The 17,278-nt window shown below is 41.3% G+C and overlaps 1 protein-coding gene across 1 annotated transcript; it reads left to right on the forward strand.

Moving 5' to 3' along the window:
- The first annotated feature begins 4,655 nt into the window (after positions 1-4,655).
- LOC127216370 (MAP kinase-activated protein kinase 3-like) lies at positions 4,656-5,834 on the forward strand. The gene is given in 3 exon segments (XM_051177029.1): positions 4,656-4,735; positions 4,737-5,317; positions 5,320-5,834. Coding segments are annotated over 3 exon segments (1,125 nt in total). The 3' UTR covers positions 5,784-5,834.
- The last annotated feature ends 11,444 nt before the right edge of the window (positions 5,835-17,278 follow it).

Here is a 17,278-nt window from a genome sequence, read left to right on the forward strand (position 1 = left end):
CATTATTTGTATTGACAGGCATTTTGTCAGTGTTTAGGGCCCTGGCAAAAGCATTCCATCCAAGACATTCCCAGATATCCAAATGTAGTGGGATATTCACTTTGTTTCCTTCTCTGGCACTGACCACACCCATTGGGGGTGGGGCCAGGGGTGGAAGTGATCTAGGGAACTAAGTTGGAGGAGGCATGGAGAGTGTTCTCTTGCAAGCCACAAGGGGACATGAGGACTTCCAAAGGAATTCTTGGAAGCAGGAACCTGTTGGTGTTCACCTGTCTATGTTGTGAGTTATTTCTCCCTGAATAAACATCTGTTTGGCCTAATTGTTTATCCTGATCCTTATTAAACCACGATATCCAAGAACATAGAATTACCACATGCCCAAAGTTGTTGATTCATAACTGCCTAGATGGATAGAAAAAAATAAGCATGCCCTGGTTTTACCTCACTGGAAGGTAGAAAAACAATAACCTAAACTAACCCTGCAATAAAGATTCTCAAATTTCTCATCCCTGTTTATTACCCAATATTTTATCTCATAAATTTAATGCTTGTGTTTTCCCTAAGAAAATAAAGACATCGGTAATCAGTCCATTTGCTCATCCTCAGGGCAAAGTAAACTTTCCTGATGGCCTGTGCCACAACTGAGGCTGTAGCACTGGGAGGTGCCAGGTTTTGTTTCTTGTTCAAATTAAATTTAGACTTACAGCCCTAAGCAACTGGTGCTGAAAGTTTTTCCTAGCAGTTTTACTTTATTGCTCAGTATGTAAATCTTACCTGCCTTGCTGACCCTAAGAAACTCAAGTCTCACATTGTATTACAACAAGAATTACTATTGCAAATGTATACATAACCATACCCCCACAAACTTGAGAAAGAAAAGAGAGAAGAGAAGAAGGTAAAGGAGGAGCAGAAGAGAAGACATGGATAGAAAGATCATGTTGTAAGTAGATTCTGTTGTTACTTTTTGAATCAAATTTTTTTTCCATTGCAAGTCCAGAAACTCTTTTCTGTTGACAAAATTTTCCTGACTCTTTCCAGTCTGTTATCTAAGGTCACAACTCACAGCTGGAGAAATTGGAATGGGACTATTTACTAACTATTCCATTTATTCTAAGTAGTATCTTCTAGATGGAAGGACAGAGAAAGCTTTGTAAGAAATCATATGTTTATCAGCAAACAGTGCAAGGTGAAAAGGGCAGAGATTAACTTTGCAGTGATTCTTCTTTATTAGATATGAGAAATCAGAACATAGAGCATTTACAGACCTGTTGGATGCATAACATGATGAAGAAAGATTCCAAAAACAAGGCAGCATCTCCATGGTAACGGTAGAGGCAGATGTTGCTTGGGTCTATTGTATCAACACCAACAGCAGAGACAGGCTGAACAAAACGACTGCAGAGCAGTGTGATTTGGGCTTGAGCTTCCTAGCATTGTCTATTTGTTTTCCAAGATGCATGCCGCCTATGCTGTTCAAATCAAAGGTGGGATAATCCACCATAGCAATATTTTAAATAGGAAATAATTAGTGTGACTTAGGTATATCATTCTTTTAAAAGCAGCAGACAATGGGATCAAAGTATGTATTTTTATCACATAATATCTTTGACAAAATGTGCACAAAGAGGGTGACCTACAGAGGTTCAGTGGATGTGTGGCAGATGAAAGCTGCACAGGAGTACAGGTCTCACTGACAAGTGGATTTGCTGCCTTTAATTTTACTGAGGGCAGTGAGGTTGCTGAATCAAAGAGCAGGTCTGTTCTATTTGTCTGAGAAAACTCCGTACTTTTTCCCACAATGACTATGCTAATTTACATTCTCACTACCAGGTTCTGAGATGTCCTCATTCATATGTCCTTGCCAGCATTTCTTTCATATAGCAGTTATTCTAACTGGGATGAGGGTGTGTATAAACATGTTTGATTTGCATTTTCCTCATGGTTAGTGTGGGTCAGCGTTTATGATATATTTGATAGTCTTTGTATACCTTTTGTTAAATGAGTAAGCAGGCCATCTGTCCGTTGTTTAGGCAGACGAAAAAGGTGGGGATGATGGTAACAATGGTGACATTGATGATGGTGATAACTATGATAGTGGAAGGTTTTGAAGTGCTGGATGTAAACCTTTTATGAATAAATAGAAAATTCTCTCCTGTTCTTCTGGCTGCTGCTTCACTCTGTAGATGAATTTGCTTGTTGAGAAGAAATGCCTTGGTTTTATATAATCTCAGCTGTCAAACCTCTTGCTGCCTGTGCTTTTAAAATCATTTCTACACTCTGAGTTCCTGAGGGCTGGATCCTTAACCACCATCGCCAAGCCTCTGCTAAAGAGGCCTCAGCTGAAGAGTGCCAGGCAGCTATATCTGCCTATGCCTATTAGTACAGAAACATCCTGAGCCCCATCGTCTTTGACCCCCATCGCCAGGCCTCTGCTAGAGGTAAGTCTGGGACCAATTCGGGTGGCTTTCGGGTGGCATCCCCCCACACACACTCACCCTTCCCTGGGAACTCCCTGGATTGGTCCTGGATCTTGCTCCCCCTATGTCCTGTCCCCATAGAGAGCCCTCTTGGAGCTCTGATACACACTCACCCCCACCAAGAGCCTGCCCTTCCCCTACCCTGTGCCTTACCTTGCCCACTGTCCCACTGCTCTGGTGGAGCACTGAGACAGAAGGTAGAGCCAACAATCCTGCCACATTCGGGGAACTTCCAGGAGTGTCTCCGAACACACCAGACCTGCCTATCCACTCAGGACCACCTGTAATCCGTACCTGCCTGGTCTCTGACCCCCACCGCTGATCTCTGCAGGAGTTCCAATTCCCTCCCAGAGATATGCCTATCCCTGAGGGGCCACTCTGAGTTCCTGCAGGCTGAATCCATGACCCCCTCTGCTAAAGAGGCCTTAGCTGGAGAGTGCCAGGCCCAGGATTGATTTGCCTATCTACACACAGAACATCCTGAGCCCCAGCCTTCTGATCTTTGACCCCCATCGCCTGGCCCCATCCTGAGGAGAGACCTCCTAGAGAGCTTGGACCACCCAGATCTAAAAACATTGAATCTATGATCCACTTAAGCCCACCTAGGGAGTACCAGAGAGAGAGAGAGAGAGAGAGAGAGAGAGAGAGAGAGAGAGAGAGAAAGAGAGAGAGAGAGAGAGAGAGAGAGAGATCCCACCTACACCTACTGGAAGAAGCAATGGGAAGACAGCAATACATGAAAACACCTAACAGTAGAAACACAAGCATAACACCACCAAAATCTAGGGACTCTACACCAACTAGACCTGAACACACCAAAGCAGATTAAGCAGAAGAGAATGGCTTAAAAATTAACATAAAAATGATAGAAGCCCTCAAAGACAATGTGAGAAAATACCTTAAAGAAATGGCATAAAAAAACAAACAAAAAATGGAAAAAATGAACAAATTTCTTAAAGTACAGAAAGCCTAGAAAAAACAATTGAAAAGGTGAAGGAAATGGTTCAATTCTTGAAAAATGAAATAGAGACAATAAAGAAAACACAAACTGAAGGAATGCTGGAAATGGAAAAACTGGGCAAACGATCGGGAACTACTGACAAAAGCATAACCAACAGAATACAAGAGATGGAAGAGAGAATCTCAGGCACGGAACATAAACTAGAGGAAATAGATTCATTGACCAAAGAAAATCACAAATCCAACAAATCCTTAACACAAAACATCCAGGAAATGTGGGACACCATGAAAAGGCCAAACCTAAGAATAATAGGCATAGACGAAGGTGAGGAAGCCCAGCTCAAAGGTGCCGAAAACATATTCAACAAAATCATCGAGGAAAACTTTCCAAATCTGAAGAAGGACATGCCCATGAAAGTACAAGAAGCATACCAAACCCCAAATAGACTGGAGCAAATAAAAAAGACCCCTTGACACATAATAATCAAAACAGCTAACATACAGAATAAAGAAAGAATATTAAGAGCAGCGAAGGAAAAAGGATGGATAACATATAAAAGCAGACCTATCAAAATTACACCTGACTTCTCCATGGAAACCCTCAAGGCCAGAAGGTCCTGGATAGATGTTCTACAAGTACTAAGTGTCCAAGGATGAGATGTTCTACAAGTACTAAGTGTCCAAGGATGCCAGCCCAGGCTACTATACCCAGCAAAACTCTCAATTACTAGAGATGGAGAAAACAAGGTATTTAATGACAAAGCCATATTTTCCCAATACGTATCTACAAATCCAGCCCTACAAAAACTTATGGAAGGAAAACTCCAACCCAAGTATGTTAACTATGCTCACAAAGACATGGGCAACAGATAATCCCACTTCACCAGAACCTAAGGGTAAAGCAGAACAAATATATCCACAAGACCACTTCCAACAACAAATCTAAAACAAACAAGCATCAACAATCAATGGTCCTTACCCTCAACATTAATGGTCTTAACTCGCCTATAAAAAGACACAGGCTAGGGGTCATGGGGGCCGAGATAGACTCGGGCCCAGGGCGCCCCTCGGCTCCCAGATACCCGATCACTATTCCTTACCCGTCTGGCCTGCAACATGGCTTCTGTGTAGTGCATTGCTACCAAGTGCACCTTTGCCAGGTGCCTCTGAACGCGCCAGGCTGGGGCTAGGGCTACCTCCGAGCGCCCCGTGGGAGCCATGGATGGCGAGGCAGCAGGGGAAAAGGGGAGTCTTGTGCCCCTGCCAGGTGCACTAGGAGGGCCCACCTTGGGGTCTGCAACGAGACCCCAAGAAGTCCGCGGTGACTGATGACTATCAGTTATCCAAGCAGGTGCTGGGCCTGGGTGTGAACGGCAAGGTGCTGGAGTGCTACCATCAGCGCACTGGGCAGAAGTGTGCCTTGAAGCTCCTGTATGACAGCCCCAAGGCCCGGCAGGAGGTGGACCACCACTGGCAGGCCTCAGGCAGCCCCCACATCGTGAAAATCCTGGATGTGTATGAGAACATGCATCATGGCAAGCACGGCCTCCTCATCGTCATGGAATGCATGGAAGGTGGTGAGCTGTTCAGCAGGATCCAGGAACGTGGTGACCAGGCTTTCACTGAGAGAGAGGCTGCAGAGATAATGCGGGATATTGGCACTGCCATCCAGTTCTTGCACAGCCAGAACATCGCCCACAGAGATGTCAAGCCTGAAAACCTACTCTATACATCCAAGGAGAGAGATGCAGTGCTTAAGCTCACCGATTTTGGCTTTGCCAAGGAAACCACCCAAAATGTGCTGCAGACACCCTGTTATACTCCCTATTATGTGGCTCCTGAGGTCCTGGGTCCAGAGAAGTATGACAAGTCATGTGACATGATGTCATTATGTACATCCTTCTGTGTGGATTCCTACCCTTCTACTCCAACACTGGACAGGCCATCTCTCCAAGCATGAAGAGAAGGATTCGCTTGGGCCAATATGGCTTCCCCAAGCCTGAGTGGTCAGATGTCTCTGAGGATGCCAAGCAGCTAATCCGCCTGCTTCTGAAAACAGACCCTACAGAAAGGTTGACCATCATGCAGTTCATGAACCACTCTTGGATCAATCAATCAATGGTGGTCCCACAGACCCCACTCCACACAGCCAGAGTGCTACAGGAAGATAAAGACCACTGGGATGAAGTCAAGGAGGAAATGACCAGTGCCCTGGCCACCATGCGGGTAGACTATGACCAGGTGAAGATCAAGGACTTGAAGACCTCTAACAACCGGCTCCTCAACAAGCGGAGGAAAAAGCAAGCAGGCGGCTCCTCAGCCTCGCAAGGATGCAACAACCAGTAGCTCATGGGGGAGCCAGAGTGACAGACTACAATGTTGTAAGGCTCTGGCCACGAGAGGTGGGAGTCATTTTTATAACAAAAAGATAATTTTCTTGTCTTAATATGTCATGTTGAACTTGAAGCTGAAGAGCTTGGTCCAAGGGTCCCAGCCTAAGCTCAGGCCGTAGAAAGCTGCTGGGCTCCAGGATGGGGATGCCCTCTGTTACAACAGAAGCAACTTTGGCCAGTGTAGAGAGCCACCGGTGCCATTCCCGAAGATGCCGCCAGTTTCCTGTCCATAAGCTAGCAAGGCGCGGATGCGCGATCCACATCATGGGGTGACCGTTCCGAGCGTTGTGGGCTGCAACAGTCAGTAACGGACATGACTCCTCTGAGCATATATAAGCAGAGCCCTTTTTCCTCCTCGGGGTCTTCCCTCAACTTGCTGTAATGAGCCGCGCAATAAACATAGCGGCAGAAGAATCCTGTTGTTGAGTGTCGTTCTTGCAGGCAAGGCGATAGCACTGGACAGGCCAGTGTGTCTTGAGTGAGGACACAGCTCTGCTTTAGGACTTGGCCTTACTTCTAGGGGGTTGTGGAGAACCTACCCTTTTCCTACAGAGACATATCCTGCTATGTGGGCAGATGGGTCTGGCCTTGAGAAAAGAGAGAAGAGAGAGAGGGAGGGAGAGAGAGAGAGAACATAAAGAGGGAGCCATTATAGGTTTGAAGAGAAAACTGAACCTAAAGAAATGTCCAGAGACCTACAAGACTGAATCCAACTAACAATGTGAACAACAGTAGAAAGGCAGTAAATGCCCTTCCCAATAATGAGATCAACGACTAATTTATCCACCATCATGGAACCCTCATCCAGTACCTGTTGGAAACAGAAACAAACACGCACAACTAAACATTGAGCCAAACTAGAATCCAGATTCAGAGAGGGAAGACAAGACCAGGCTGTAGAAACATATAGAGACAGCTGACCTGAACAAGGAGGAGCTAAGGGGCCCCCAGACTGATAGCTGGGAATCCAGCATGGGACTGACTCAGACCCCCTGAACATGGGTCTCAGCTAGAAGGCCTGAGCAGTCTAAGGGACCTCAGACAGTGGAACCAGGATGTAATCCTTGTGCACAAAAGGACCTTGTGGGCACATCTCCCATGGAGGGATACTGCCTTAAGACAGGAGAGAAGTCCTAGTCCCTACTTCAAATGAATTGACAGATTTAGATGACCCCTCCTGGATGGCATCACCCTACATGTGGAGTGGGTAGGGGGATGGGAGGGGACGGTGGTTTGGGTGCATGTGAGGGGGGGAGAGAGCGAAAGAGGTAGGGACGGAGGGAGGGAACTGGAGTTGATATGTAAAATAAAAGTAAAAATAAATAAAAATTTTAAATTTTCAATAACAATAAATAAATAACAAGTCATTTCTAAACTCTTCCCAGACATGGTGTATGAGTATATCTGTCTTCCAGCAACTCTAGGTTTCTGGGTTACCTGTAACCCTCAGTCTGCTTCAAGCTGACTTTTGGAGACGTTGAAGGAAGTGGTCTGCTTTGACTCACCTCTGTGTAAATATCCAGTCTGCCTGGACCTCTGTTGAGGAAACTGTTTTCTCTGATGTCAGTTCTGGAGATTTGTCTGAAACCCAGTTGACTCTAAATAGTTGGAGCTATTTCTGAGTTCTTTTCTTTTCATGTGCATGCCTACTATGTGCATGCCATGTTTTGTGGATGGGAAATTGTATACACTATTAGTTCCAATTTTGTTGTTTTTGCTCAAGTTTGCTTTGGTGTCCTTTTTTATTCCAATCTTTCTGTGAGGAAATTACCCTGAATCTTTAGAATACGTTGGATAAAGTAGACATTTTGATTGTATTAATTCTTCCAACCTGTAAGCATGGGATGCCTTTCTGCAATCGTGTCCTCCTCAACAGTTGTCACTGAAAAATTATTTCACTTCCTTGGCTAGAGTTACTTGTAGATGGATTTGGATTTTTTTTAGTCATTGTATATTTATATTAGTTTTTACTTGAATTTTTTATTGCATTAAGTTTCTTATTTTTGTGAGGAGATGTACACATCCACATCCCACTTAAGGAGGGAAGTCAGAGGACAAGTTTTGAGAGTCTGTTTTCTTCTGCTTCCATGTACTTCCCAGGGATATCTACTTTATATTAAACTTTTTATTTTGATATATTCCTAGATTCACATTCAATTACAAGATATCCATGTACCATTCAGTTATTTTTTCAAGAATGGCACCTTTTAAGAATATTACAACCAGGATACTAATGCTTATGTCATCCATGTGATTTCCCTATATTTCCCTATATTTATTTGGAATTAATTGTGTGTGCTTAGTTTTACATAATTTATTGCATTCATATGTTGGTGTATCTACCAAATCAGCACATAACTTGAGGGGGGATTTTTTTTCACTTAGCATAACATTTTTGAGTTATGACTACATCACAATTTGTTTAACCATTCACCTGTAAAGAAACAGCTGGTTTGTTTCTATGGTGTTATAAATAAAGCCACTTTGAATATTTGAATACATATGTTTTACATGAAGACAAGCTTCATTGGTGCTCAATACCCAAAATGCATTTCATGTGTCTATTGTGCTAAGCTGATTATCAACCAGCTGTATCATTTGACTTTAGATTCTTATCTACAGAATATCAATATACCTCTGTCAAAAGCTCATTGCAAAAGAAGTATAGCTTGATATATTGTATTTGTGTGACACACTGTTAACAGTTGAAGTCTGTGAAAAACCAACACCACCTGTGTCAGAAAAGAAGATGAACATCGGGAGAAACTTGTGGAGTTTACTCTCAATATGGCAAAATATCCTTTTGTGCAAGATACTGCTCTTGTCTGGACTGTTTGACTTTATGCTATATAAAATGGACATGCAGGACCCATAGGAAAGTGACTACTGATACAAGCTGGATATTACTACAGGATTCCTGTTTCATGGAAGAGTCTGCCAAACGTTCTGCAGGACACATAGAAAAATGATTGACAAACTGCCAATACACGTGGACAGTTTAAAGTTTCCTCCTTTGCTGAGGAGTCTGCCAGATACACTATGACCTATAGGCTAAAGATAGAATAATTCAGAAGAATTTTGGGTGACTGACCAGGAAGCAAGATGTCTCTGTCATTTCTAGAGTTTATATATTAGCCTACTGTGGTCTTTGATGGAGTTGAAGACAGATAGTTATGGTTATAGTTTTCCTTAGTTATGATTAAAGATAAGTTACATATAAGACTTTAGACTCGAAAAGAAAGGATATATGATGGAATATTTTCTTTAAATCTTCTAAATATTAATGGACTAAATATTGTTAACTGTTTTGTTATATGTAGTTTTACTATTTAAATGTTAAAACCCTTCTTTTTATTTTAGACCGAAAAGAGGAGATGATGGGAGATATCATTCTGTAAATATGTTTCTCTTATTAGCACTGCTGGCCAATAGGAAGGCAAGATAGGTGGGACTAGGAGAAAAGGGGAGTTCTGGGAGATGTAGAAGAAGAGAGTTCGAAATGTAGAACCAAGAGGAGTAAGAGGTCAGGACCCTCTCTCTGGTAAGATAAGACCACGTGTAAATACTTAGATTGATAGAAATGGGTTAATATTTAAGACAAAGCTAGCCAATAATAAACACCAGTAACAGGCCAACAGCTTATATATAATACAGTGTCTCTGTGTGTTATTTGGGGATGATGCAGCATTAGGACCAGGCTGGTGGGAAAACTACTCATAACAGTTTCCTTGTATAGGTGGCAAGGTTTATTTGTAACTACGTAACACGCACAGCTCATCAAAAAGGGGTGATAGTAATATTTCCTATTTCATTGTGAGTGTGCAAAGTAAATAAATGTGTAAAGTGAAATACACCAGCCTCAGAGCCTGAATACCTTAGGTTTGTGTGTGTGTGTGTATGTGTGTGTGTGTGTTTGTGTGTGTGTGTGTGTGTGTGGTTGTTGTTGTTGTTATCATTTTCATGCCCATTTCAAACTCTGCAAAGTACGTCTAAAATGGTTTTGAGGATTATACAGTAAGACAATGCTTTGTGTTTAAAGAATTCTGATACTGTTTAAAATTATCTTGAGAGGTAACACCACAATTTTTAAATGTACCTGTAAAGTAAACTGCAGACAATCTCTGCAATCTTCACCTTCTTTTAGATTTTTATGCTATTTTAAATAGGTTCACATCCATTATACAGTATACCAGCAGAGATTAAGCAATGGTTAGATATCAGACTTCCTAACTTCTCCAGAATGCCTGGTTTGTACCAGTGGACATTAATTATTTTTCCTTCAAAATCAGCTTTCCATGATACAATTTTTCATATCTAGGAAATAGAATTTGTTCTTAATTTTCATTAACTCCCAATTGCTTTCCTCCATTTTACCACTAGGTGGCACCCAAAGAATCTAATAAAAACTGTTCCGTGGTGGATTTGTCATTTGAACAAAACCAAGCCCCTCCTCCCCCCAAATAAATAAAAATAAAGGGTGCCTTCCACGTCACTGGCTTCTTAAAGCACATTGTAAAAAGAAATAATCTTTTCAAATCCATTATAAGTGTGTACAAAGGACATTCCTCTGCAGTAAGTCTCCAGCTGCTTAGTGTTACATAACAAAAGTCACTTATCCTGGCTGGTCTCTTAGTCAGACATACCCTTCCTGGCTCTGCCTCTTTAAAAGCACTTGAGTCACTCCACCCTCTGGAGAGGAACTTGGCAAATGTCATTCGTGCCCTCCCTGCTTAGCATTCTGCTTCAACTTGCTGTCAATGAGTACCCTGAGCAGCGCTGCACTGCACTTCTGCCTCCCAGTACTTGAGAGTTTTACAGCATTTTTATCTCCTCTAGGGGTTCATGACATGATGAGAATCCGAAGAACCAAAATCTGTGTTTGCTCTCATACTGATTCATCACTTTCAAGTCAGTTTTGGGAAGTGAAGGGAGATCACTAGAAATTGTTTTGGCTTTTCGAATTCCTGTAATCCAGTTGCAGAGAGGGAGGAGTGATGAGCAAAGGGGTCAAGACCAAGCTGGGAAAACCCAAGGAAAAAGCTGACCTTAACAAGAGGAAGCTCATGGACCCCCTTCGGATAGCTGGGAAACCAGCATGGAACTGACCCAATCCCTTGAGTGTGGGTGTTAGTTAGGAGGACTGGGCAGTCTATGGAGCCTCTGGTAGTGGATCAGTATTTATCCCTAGTACAGGAATGGACTTTGGGAGCCCATTCTACATAGAGAGTTACTTTCTCAGCCTAGATACATGGGGGAGAGCTTAGGCCCTAAGCAAATAATGTGACAGACTTTGATGATCCCCCATGGAAGGCCTTACCCTTTCTATGGAGCAGAAGAGGGATGAAATGGGAGGTTGGTGGGGGGTATGGGAGGATGGAAGGGAGAAGCAACTGGAATTGATATATAAAATAAGATTGTTTCTAATGCAAAGAAAAAATAAAAGGAATTATTTTGGCTTTGAATGAGATTCTGACTACAGAATCATGAAACCTTACTAGTCTTAACAAACTAGAGTGAGATCATACAAGACAAGAAACACTGAGCTCAATCCTCAGTACCAAAGGAAAAATGGAAAAAGTATTTGACAGAAGTTCTATGGAAGTTAATCTTTGTAACCAAAACCCAAATATGTGTATATATTTGTGTGTAGAGTGAATGTGTGTGAGCATGCATATGTACATAAGGCATAGCTGTAACATGCATGCATACCCAAATGAAGTCTCCTCTTTGTCGTTTTGACCCAGTCTGATCTTGACCCATTCTGACTCATTTTTAGCAGGTCCTTGTGGCACCCAACTTTGTAGAATGTGACTCAGTATCTTTGAAGTGTTTTCTTGACTGATCATTTCAGTTTACAGAGGATTCTGTTTGGAGCACAGTAGTTGACACAGAGCATGGTCCTGCTCCATTCACTGTTTCCTCTTGCTTGTTAACTTTAATAAGGATGCTTCTCAAAGACACAGTTTTCCTCTTTAGGATTCAGGAGTCAGTCCCTCACCTCCCAGCACACCTCAGCAGCCCTGAGGTAGACAGGGACCTTCCAAATCCTATTTGCTTGAAAAAATAAATACAACTGACATTTTGCCACCTTTGCTTTATTTTATTTCCTATTAAACCCTTCCAAGACTTACAAAATTGCGTTCTTCTCTGGCCTTGTTATCCTCATTCAATGCCCAGAGAAGCTATTGCAGTGGGATCTTTGGCCACAACTTTTGGAAACGGGCAGGAAGCTTTTCTGTGGGACACACAGGGTGAGTCTACTTATCTTTTATCTCTTTACTTAGTCAGGTCACAGGAGGAACACACTATAATTGCAAACTTGACAACTTACAATTCAGCAAGGAGCTGGCTTTGTCCATACAATGTTGCAGAACTGTAGAAACTTCTAGTTAAAAGACACACTAAGTCACACTGACACCAGCTACTATCCCCAGCTATGGCATAAGAATCATCTCAGGTGGAGAGCAAGTCATTTTTAAAGATAAGTGCATAACAGATGACTTGACACTCAGTCATCATGGATCTGCATTCAAACTAGCATCTGTAACTGTCACCACTGATTTAATATTGACTAAGTGGTCATTGGTGGATAGGGAAATAGTGAGCCAATAATGCCAGGTATGGTTCTGGAAAAAGCTCTTAGCTGAGTCCCAGACATCATGCTTTGTGTACCTGTACTTGCTGCCTGGCCATTTATACTGTATGACCTTGCACAATAGATTCAACATGGCCTCAATTTCTTTATCTACAAAATAGAGTTACCAGTAATATTCACCTTTTATTGTTATCATCAGAACTAAAAAAGTTAATAGCTGTAAAACATTTAGAAGGGTGCTAGAACTGAGTACAAGCTGGGAACTACAGTCTTGCTGTCTCACTTGCTGGTCTATAAAAATACAAGCTTCTTTTATTGTTTGGAAAATCTTTCTATTACTATAATCCAGGATAACAGAACTGAAGTTCATTCAAATATCTTATGGAGAATAACAAAGCTGGTAGAGATTAAATTCAAGCACTGCCTAGAGGAAATTGAGCCTACTGTCATTAAGCCTTGCATGGCTCTTTAAATACTTCAAGTAATGACTAAAATTCTTAGCTCCAAAGTCATGACTTCTATTATGGATATTTATGACAAGTTAAATAATAGTAAGATGCAGACCAAAGGAAAATGAAAAGGAATCAAGCCCCTATTCTTTGAGGCATTGTTGATAGCAGTCCACACCCGTAGCATTTTATAGATGTTTATCTGCTTGATCGTTATAATAACCCTGTAAGTAGATATTATTTTCCTTACTTACCAGACAGAGAAGTATTTCAGAGAAGTGAAACATACAGTTAAGCCCTTAGAATCAACATGAGAGACAGGTATTTAAACCCATGTTTTTCTGACTCTGTAATTTGTTTCCTCTACCACAGGAACTGCTCTGATCACTTGGACAGTATTTCCAGTAGCCTCAAATCCTGGGGCCCTGGCCCTACAACCTCCACCCACTACTCCTGATTTTCCTTGGGGTACAGAAGAATAGAACTTGGCCATCTGTGTCAGTTTCAAACTCTGGCAAGCTTGGGATGGAAAATTGTGTATTGCTGGTTAGTTTTTATTAACATGACACAAACCTAGGTATGTCTGTGAAGAAGGAATTACCTCCATCAGATTAGCCGGAGAAAACTGTAATTCATTTTCTTTGTTGCTAATTGATGTGGGAGAGGCCAGCCTACTGTGGGCGGTGCCCCCACGAGGCAGATGGTCCTTGGTTATGTAAGGAAGCAAGCAGCAGTACTCCATGATCTCAGCTTCAGTTCCTGCCTTCAACATCCAGCCTGATTTCCTGCTTTAACTTCTCTCAATGGTAGCAGGTGATGGGGAAATAAAAAACAAATAAACCCTTTCCTCCTGCATGCTGCTTTAAGTTATAGTGTTTATCACAGCAGCAGAAAGCAATGAAGGACAGGGATAAAGTTTATCATTTCTAAATTAAACATCTAAGTCCCTTCAACAAATTCAGACAAGATTTGTGCCTCAGATGATTGGGGACTTTCCATTGTATTTTGAGACCTTCCATTACAAAAGTCACTCATCTCTGGCTGGGCCATAGACATCTTGGTTACTGTATTCTCCTGAGCTATCCCAAGAAAAGACAATCCAACAGGTGGCTGAATCTGACATCTGCCAACAGGCTAGGAACATTTCTAACAGCTCCATAAAGAAGGTTCTTCATTAAAGCAATGCAACTTGTTTTCAGATGATTTTTTAAATGGTGTGTGTATGTGTGAGTACACACCTGTGTGTTTTCTTCTGTCTGCTCTTATGTGTAAAGGCCAAAGATTGATCCCACTTCTTCCTTAATTGTTTTTCAACATGTTTTGAATGTGCATGGTAGGTATATCTATGTGTATATATGTGCTCTTATGTATGTGGATATGCATATGTGTATGTGTTTGGTCAGAGGTTGACATTGTGTGTCTTTCTCAGTTACTCTTTACACTAAGTTGCCTACAACATTGAGGCAGGGTCTCTCACTGAACTCAGGACTCATCCATTTGTCTACTCTAGATAGCCAGCCTGCCTGGAGGATTCCCTGTCTCTACCTCCTGAGTTCTGGGACTACAGGCAAGCTTTCACACCTACCCAACATTTAAGGTACTACTGGGAATCCCAACACTGGTATGAATGTTTGCATGACAAGTGTTTATTTACTGAGCCATCTTTCCTGTCCTGACCTGAGTTTTTAGAACTGGGATGTTCACTGAACTCAGAGATCAGAAACCCTTGGAGAGTTTCCTGTCTCCATCTCCCAGCACTGAGATTCCAAGTACTATGTGCTGGGAGCTAACTCATACCCTCATGATGACTAAGCCATCTCCCCAGCTCCTGTTTCCAGCTTTAAAAGGTAACATTATAAAGAATTTGTTTTGTTTTGTTTTGTTTTGTTTTGTTTTGTTTAGCTCTAAAATTTTTCTGCCTTTGTGATCCAATGGCAGTCTGAGTCAAATAAAGACTGTTTGAAATTTTATATGTATTACTTTGTAAGCAATGTTCATCTTTCAGAGACGTGCCAGAATATTCAACAAACATACATCTTAGCACTTCATGCTCAGTTTTATTGAGTCCCTTTCTTCCTTGAAGACAAGAATGCTTAATGTTCACATTTGACCTTTATTTTCTTTGTTGGATTGTTTTCACCAGGTAAGAGAGAAATTTGTGCTCATGCATTTCCTTTAGCCCATGTAAATTCTCTGAGTTAATGATGCCTGCATTTCACATTAGCAGAAAAAAAAATTATCAAGCACAATAATTTAGCCTTGTCTTTAAATATTTTTAGCCTTATTGTTTTTCTGTCATATGGAATTGACTCAAATTATGTTAAAGTTGGTTCCATTTAACAGTACAATTGTTATCCAGCATTTATTTATTTATTTATTTATTTATTTATTTATTTATTTGGGCCCTTTCTTGATACATGAATTAATCTATGAAGAAATAATGACCAAGGCTCAGCATGGTGAATTGACTCTAAGGCTGACTCACAGTCCAGGTTTCTTTTCATAGATTTGACTACCTCTCACTCTTTGATTAACAATCTCCATTTCCCATTGGAAACCCAGTGTCTAGGAGACACACAGACACCCAACAAGTCTAACCAGCCTAGCTGGTTTCACCCAAGGTATCACAACTGTTGTTTGCAATCAAGTCTCAGGAACACATTACCTCATACAGGACCAGCAAAATGTACAGCAGGGTTCAGAAATTATCTGGTGGGTGGTTTTGCAACCTCAGCCTTCTCAATATTATGGTGGCATAGGTCTTTGTTTAAAAACAAGAGTGGAAAGAGAAAAGTGTCCAGTAGACATCAATAACTACATACCACTCTGTACCACCACAGATATCTCCATGTTATTTTCATATGTTCATGAGGGGAAGAATCAAAGTCAATGCTTTGAGACATAGTGCTTCAGAGGAAAGTCCTCTTGCAGTGGACATTTCTTAGGACACTGTCCCCTAAATGTGTAGAGTCCTATATACCTAAATGGGAGAAATAAAACTGAGAAACCTAAGATATGAAGTGTGCTTAGGATTTGAAAAGCCTGTTTACAGGGAAATTTATTTAGGCTTTAGGGGATGATGATGCTACTCAAGCAATAATTTTCACACTGCACACCTAAAGCCTTGGGCTCAATTTCTATCATCACAATAAAAGTAAGAAATGTTAGACTTTTGAACCACACCCTTATTAGACTCCTGTATTTTCCTTCTCTGTCAGTAAGTGTACTGCTATCTTTGCATAAGAGTCTTCTTTACAGGTACTATAAAGATGTCTCAGCACTTAAAAGTACATAGTGCTCTTGCAGGAACCCAAGTTAGGTTCCAAGCATACATACACACAGGGCAACTGACAACCTCTTGTAATTCAAGGAGGATGACTCTGGACCCTTGAACATCTGCACTCGCATGCTTACACACACACACACACACACACACACACACACACACACACAATTTAAAATAATAAAAATATTTTCAAAACTCAATTTTCTTGTTTACCTTTGTCTAGTCACCTAAGCATGTTTACAGAAGCAGACAGAGCTCTTTACTTGGTAGTATTTTATCTTTACAGCAAAGATTATATCTCAGAGGATCTGATACTTTGTAAACTACCACAGCAAAGAGGGTGTAGGCAATAAAAATTAACATATTTTAAATTGGGGAGGCAACCTCATATATAAAAAGGATTGGCAATTAGAATTCCAGGAAACTAAGAAATTAAAACTTCACTCTGGAATAGTTTATTCTTCAAAGCCCTAGTCAATGCTTGTCTCAGGGCCCACTGATAAAGCTCACAACAGTACCATTGAGAATCTCTAGTCCACAGTTCTGGATCACACATGTAGAAGCAGAACCTTGGACAGCTGATAGGGGAGAACATCCAAGGGATGCTGGGACACAGAAAAGTGAAAGGAGGCAGAAGAAACATACAAATGAGAAGTAGAAAGTAAAACTTGCCAGAAGATTATAGTCTAAATCCAAGGTGGGGGTGGCATGGGGGTTATTTTGTATAACATAATTCAAAATGTTTCTTTTAGAATGTACTCATAAAAAAGTAATTTTTTATGTGTCATTCAGGGTACAAAACTATGTGAACCTTGCTTTACTAAATCTGACAGAAGAGAAAATCGCACCAAATATTGTAGCAGTTCTCTGTAAAGGCTCCTTTTGAATGTCTCATTATTCCTTGGGCTAATCCAAGCTGTCCTTGGAGATAGCATCAGCCAGCAATAGCCACAAGGATTCCTCTCTTCTTTAATTATTGTCTAGGACAGCACATTCTTAGATTTCATCTTTAACCATTTGAAGACTTTTAGACTTTCTAACACATGCGTTCAATCACACAATAAACAAGATCCAGTTGCTAATTGCCCATGTTCCCTTCTCACCTGGCTCATTCAATG

This window comes from Phodopus roborovskii, unplaced genomic scaffold, assembly GCF_943737965.1.
Source record: "Phodopus roborovskii unplaced genomic scaffold, PHOROB, whole genome shotgun sequence".
Classification (NCBI taxonomy): domain Eukaryota; kingdom Metazoa; phylum Chordata; class Mammalia; order Rodentia; family Cricetidae; genus Phodopus; species Phodopus roborovskii.